Here is a 6,072-nt window from a genome sequence, read left to right as displayed (position 1 = left end):
AGCGTAACCAGAAACTCGATTTGGAACCCTAAGTAGAAACCCCCAAATCGATTTCAAATCCTCGAGAAACGAACCCTAAATGGAACCCGCATGACGATAATTAACCCTAAATGGAAACCCCCATATCGATTTTGAACCCTACATCAAAACCCCCAAATCGATTTTCAATTAACCGATAACGCTTTCGACCCCAAAAAGATTCAATGAAACCGTAAAAGTAGTCGATACTCACCTGAGATCGTTTACGAGAGACTCTGACGTCGATTCGATCGAGAAATTCTCCGGCTGTCGCGTCGCACGAGAAATCGCCTCCCACAGAGAGAAACCCTAGCTTTCGAAAAAAGATGAGAAAATGAATCCTCTCACGCGTAACCCTTTTTTTCTCGCTTTCGACGCGATAACACGCGGCCAATGCCTGTTCGACGCGTGGCTTGAACCCGTATCATACGGGCTCACTCCAATGAGACGGATCATCGAATTAAACCCATTAAAACTTTTCTTTTTATTTTTCGGCCCTATAAACCCCAGCCCATGAACTCCTTTTAATCCGCTAATGCGGCTGTTCTGAGTTATTCAAAGTTTCGATAGTAATTTTCCTCAGCCCTTTACTACTGTTTAACTGTATCTTCTACAGTCCAACGCTATCTTCTACTGTTGTAGGTAGTTTCCTAACTAAGATATTTTCTATGGTTTTTAAGCCAAGTCACTCGAAAAAAAAACAGAAAGTCAAGGTGCAATTCAAAAGTATGGATTTCATACTATATACTAGATAGGACAACAAAATTACGAATATACCCATACTCGGTGTTTAGTTCAGGAGAAAGAAAGAAAGCTTTCCCCAAACCCCTTGTGAGAAAAAAAGGAAAAGAGCGTTTACAGCCAGAGAGAAGAAAGAAGTCGAGAAACTAAATGATGTCGAGGCTCTTATTCTTCTTTGTCTTCCTCTACACAGTAACAACTCTAACATCAACAACCTCAGGAGCTTGCCAAACATCCTGCGGCAGCATCCAAATAAACTACCCGTTCGGTATTGACAAAGGTTGCGGATCTCCACAGTTCCAAGGAATGCTCAACTGCTCCTCCACCGATCTGTATTTCATCACTCCTTCCGGAGGCTACAAGGTACGGTCAATCGACTACGACAAGAACACGATGGTTGTCTTCGATCCGTTAATGTCCACTTGCTCCACCCTCCAGCCTCACCACGATTTCAAACTCTCGGATATCCAGAACGCTATTATAAGACCCTCGTACGACACCGTTTTCGCTCTCTTCAACTGCTCCAGTGACTCTCCGGTTCAGAATCGGTACAAGAGTCTCTGCTTCGAAGCCGCCGGCCACTCCTGCGACGAGCTTTATAGCTCGTGTACTTCCTTTGGCATCTTCAACACTACTTCTGGTATGAAATCGAGATTTGGATTATTTTCTTCTTAATTAATCGATTAATTCTTCTTAAGACATCATAATTGAATTTTGTTTCTTTAGGTAATAGAAACAGAAAAATTTCAGACAATGAATCAAATTTTTTGTAATGTCACTGTAACAGCCATTTGATATTTTTTTCTTCGGCTTAGGTAACAATACGGCGTCGCTAGGTAACAGTACGGTGAGTGCGACGCCGTATTGTTGTTTCACGAGCTACGATACGGTTCGTGTGATGAGTATGAACATCTTGGACTGTTCACATTACACGACGGTGATTGACGATGGAAAAATGAGAGGTGTGACGCCTGTGGATTGGTCGTATGGAATCGAGCTTTCGTACTCGGTGCCGGAGATTGGTTGCGACCGTTGCCGGAAGTCAGGCGGCACGTGTGGTTTCGACGCCGAGACGCAGATCTTTCTTTGCCAGTGTTCCAACAACACTTCTCCACGAGATTGTGGTAATTACAATACTAATCCCTATGCTTTTTAGTTATTTCCAAATAGGATGAGGAGCTTTTGTTCAATACTAATCCCTATGCTTTTTAGTTATTTCCAAATAGGATGAGGAGCTTTTGTTCAATACTAATCCCTATGCTTTTTAGTTATTTCCAAATAGGATGAGGAGCTTTTGTTCTTTGTCAGTTTAATCCAAGTTCGCGTAGCAATACTGTTATCGTTTGTCACTGGTAATTATATTTAGAGATACTGTCTGTTAAACTCGAAACGTTTTTGATTTGTCTATCGTAGGTGGTGTGAGTGACAAAGGAGGTTGCAACTCTAGAAGCACTAATTATGCTATGCTTTTGTTGGGGATGCTCGTATCTTTTATTTGCGCAATCTTATGATCTATTCCAATGTCTGTTTCTAAGAAAAATAAAAATTATTAATTATGGGTTATATTTCTGATCAACATTCGTATGTCATTTCACATTTAAACAAACCAGATGAAAAGATAGTAAATTAATCTCCCTGTTGAATACTGATTTATCCCATGTGGTCCAAATAAAATATATTTGGTAGTTTTCTGCGAATTCGCCGATATAAATTTGTATAAAACTATATATTATGTGTATAATGTTATATAGTTTGAAACATTAAAAATATAATTTTTTAACTTCAAACATTTTGAAAATCAGTCGTAAATTTTCTGTAAATTTGATGTAAAAATAACTGATAAATATTTAGTAATAACAAAATCTTATGAACTTATATATGTAATTATCACATTAACTTCAGCAACACATATTATGCATTTTGTCGGCCTTTCCTTATTTTTCTCATTATCATTTTTTATTTTATTAAATTTTTGCTAATGTTTTTCTAACTATTTACATATTTTTGCCAAATATTTATTTCTTTCCCTAATTAGTAATACAAAACATACAATCAATAAACCAAAAATCCATCTTATAATTCTTTTCAATCTTATTCTTAACATTATTCTTTTCAATCATAACATTACCTTATTCTCTATATTATTTGATTTAAATGCAAAACATTTTTTAAATCAAAGTTCTCGCACGTTCTATTAAATATAATAAGTTCAATATTCAAATCCTAATTATTTAAAAGCATATGTGGACATTCAGATTCATTAGTATTATAGATACAACTATATTTTTATATGAGTATGAAATCATTATATCAATTTTTAAAAATTGTTTTCGATTCAATATTTTATTAGTATATAAATATAAAAATAATTGATAATAATTAGTTTAGACTATTCAATTTTATCATTAATTATTATTTGTAATATCATTTAGGTTATTTGGCAAGTGATAATAATTATTTTTAGAGTTAGCTTTTATTTTATATCTAATTAAAATTATAAAAAAGTTTTGTTCAATATATTATTTAGATTATAAATATAAAAAATAATTAATCAAACGCTATTATTCTTTGTATAATTTCAACAATTAGTTCCATAAATCATTATTTCTAATATAATTTAGATTATTTGGCAATTCATATTAATTGGTTTTAGAATTTTTTATTTATTTTAAATCTAAATTAATATTTATCGACAAAGCAAATCATAACAATTTCTTAAGACTTCACAAATGATCGATATGTAAGCAAAAATCACTAAAGTGACTTTACGTTTAATCTATAGGAATTTTTTTTATTTTTTATAAATGTTTTATAAACTCATATAAATAATTTAAAAAGATGAAATAATTTTGTAAGCCATGATAAATAATTTTATAAATGCTAATTTGTTTTATAAATGACTTATAAGACATATATGGACATTATAACAAATTAATAATTATAATTTTTATACGAATATAATTTTTTATATTAGAATATGAAATCATTATATCAATTTCTATAAATTGTGTTCTACTAATTATTTTATGTAGTATAAATATAAAATAATTAATCAATCATTATTGCACTTTCTATAATTTTGAGAATTAGTTACCATAAACTATCATTTGTAATATAATTTAAACTATTTGGTAAGTGATATTAATTAATTTTAAACTTACCATTTATTTTAAATCTAATTAAAATAGTTAAAAATTGAATATCTTTTAACTAATCAAATTATAACAATTTTAAAAAAATTCTTTCTATGATTGATACCTAAGTAAACATCACTTAAGTGACTCCTGATTTAATATATAGGAGAATGCATAAACTTATTTTATTAATTAAATTCAAAATTCTTGGAAAGCAATTGTGGCGACTGATCGAGAAACCAAATACTTTTTTTTCTCGAGTTTTCAAAGGACGGTACTACAGGAATGTTTCATCCCTGGAACCGATCCGCTCCTACTCCCCGTCATATAGCTGGAGGAGTATTATATCTGCTAGATCTCTGGTCTGTAAAGAACTAATTAAACAGGTGGGAACATGGTCATCTATATCTATCTCTGTGTGGAACGATCCTTGGATCTCATCCACTCGTCCGAGAGCAGCAAACAAAAACCTTCTTCATAGTTACCCGGATCTCACAGTGGATTCTCTTATTCATTCGGAATCTCGTACATGGAATCTATCGGCAATTAGGACTTTGGTAGACCCTGAGGATGTTAAAATCATTACAAGTATTTCTTTGAGTAAAAATCAGATGGAAGATATGAACAGATGACATTTCACTGACAATGGAAAATATACGGTACAATCTGGGTACTAAGTGGAACGTGTCTATCCAGATAAAGAAAAACCACCAGATTTTTATGGACCAACAGTTGATGCCCTTAAAGCCTATTGTTGGAAACTTAAGTGTCCTCTAAAGATAAAACATTTCTTATGACAGTTACTTTCAGGTTGTATAGCGGTCATGAAAAATCTAAAAGCAAGAGGAATACAAGAGGATACATGTTGTACACGATGTGGAGACCAAGAGGAATCAATTAACCATATGTTCTTTGAATGTCTTCCAGCACGACAGGTGTGAGCTCTATCTAAGATACCATTAAATCCAAATATTTTTCCTATAGGCTCTTTCTTCGCTAATATGGATCATCTTTTTTGGAGAGTTAACCCAAAGATGGATGACCATCAGTATGCATGGATATTATGGTATATTTGGAAAGGTCGGAATAATAAGATGTTTAGCAATATTGATATTGATCCGAGGGAAACCCTCAAGATAGCAGAATTGGAATCAACACTTTGGGCTGAGACACATATTTTAAGGAATCAGCGGGTGGCACAAGATGTACAGATCAGTCTCATCCAAACGAATTCAGGAAGATGGTGCTTTATAGACTGATCCTGGAAAGATAAGGACATGTTCTCAAGGCAAAGATGATTTAGTACTTTACCAGGTTTTGATGGTTTGTTAGGGGCAAGAAATGTACGCGCATGTCTCTCATATCTTCATTCGGAGGTAGAGGCGTTGATATGGGCAATGAAATGCATGAGGAATTTAAGACAATTTCAGATTACGTTTGCAACGGATTGTTCTCAATTAATGAAGATGGTTTCAGAACCCGATGAATGACATGCATTTAAAACCTATCTGGAAGACATTAAGATTTTAAGAAGAAGTTTCTTCAACTCAGACATCGTTTATGTACCTAGGACGGCGAACCTAAAGGCGGATAGCTTAGCCCGCAGTGCCCGACATCAACCGTCTTTCGTTGTACACATAGATGCAAAGTTACCAATTTGGTTTACAAACTCAACACGAGTCTGCGATTGTTTGCCGTAAAAAAAAATTTTAATTCAAAATTCTACTTTGGAAAACGCCAAACAAGTTCAGAACTTTCAAACGTCAGATTAACGGCTAACAAATTTGAACATTACACTTTTCAATAGATTTCTTTATTTCTCTGAATCGCATGAATAAAGAGATCAGAGACATTAATTATAGTTTGTATTATTGCCACCACCACTATTTTTGTTTATATGTGGGGTCGTTACTCGTTAATCTCCCTTGAATCCAATAACTTTCATTATAGCCACCACTTGTATCCTCACCATTTTATATTTAAACTCTTCGAAACTACAGTAATATTTTTACGGCATAAAACTACAGTAATTATGACACACTAATCATGATTTTAAAACTCATGGGTAAGCAAGTTTATTTATTTTTTTCCTGGAAAAGTAAAGATAAAACAATAGGGCATCATTCGTAATAATGAAGAAGCCAAAGGGCTTATCTTTAGAAAAATAAACTTGCTGATT

At 33.4% G+C, this 6,072-nt stretch overlaps 2 protein-coding genes across 2 annotated transcripts in view; one reads left to right on the top strand and one right to left on the bottom strand.

Moving 5' to 3' along the window:
- The window catches only part of LOC106292237 (glutathione S-transferase T3-like), a 1,605-nt gene extending 1,131 nt beyond the window's left edge, over nt 1–474 (bottom strand). Inside the window, exon 1 of the mRNA XM_013727842.1 lies at nt 416–474. Coding sequence (XP_013583296.1) covers nt 416–474 — 59 coding nt within the window. The remainder of the gene's footprint in view (nt 1–415) is intronic.
- Nucleotides 475–831: 357 nt separating this feature from the next.
- LOC106293260 lies at nt 832–2,322 on the top strand. The gene is made up of 3 exons (XM_013728916.1): nt 832–1,399; nt 1,575–1,883; nt 2,173–2,322. Exons 1-3 carry the CDS (start codon nt 910–912, stop codon nt 2,268–2,270), a joined length of 897 nt encoding a protein of 298 aa, XP_013584370.1. The 5' UTR covers nt 832–909; the 3' UTR covers nt 2,271–2,322.
- Nucleotides 2,323–6,072: the final 3,750 nt, after the last annotated feature.

Source organism: Brassica oleracea, chromosome C5 (genome assembly GCF_000695525.1).
Source record: "Brassica oleracea var. oleracea cultivar TO1000 chromosome C5, BOL, whole genome shotgun sequence".
Taxonomy (NCBI): Eukaryota; Viridiplantae; Streptophyta; class Magnoliopsida; order Brassicales; family Brassicaceae; genus Brassica; species Brassica oleracea.
This window is presented reverse-complemented; position numbering and strand designations above follow the sequence as displayed.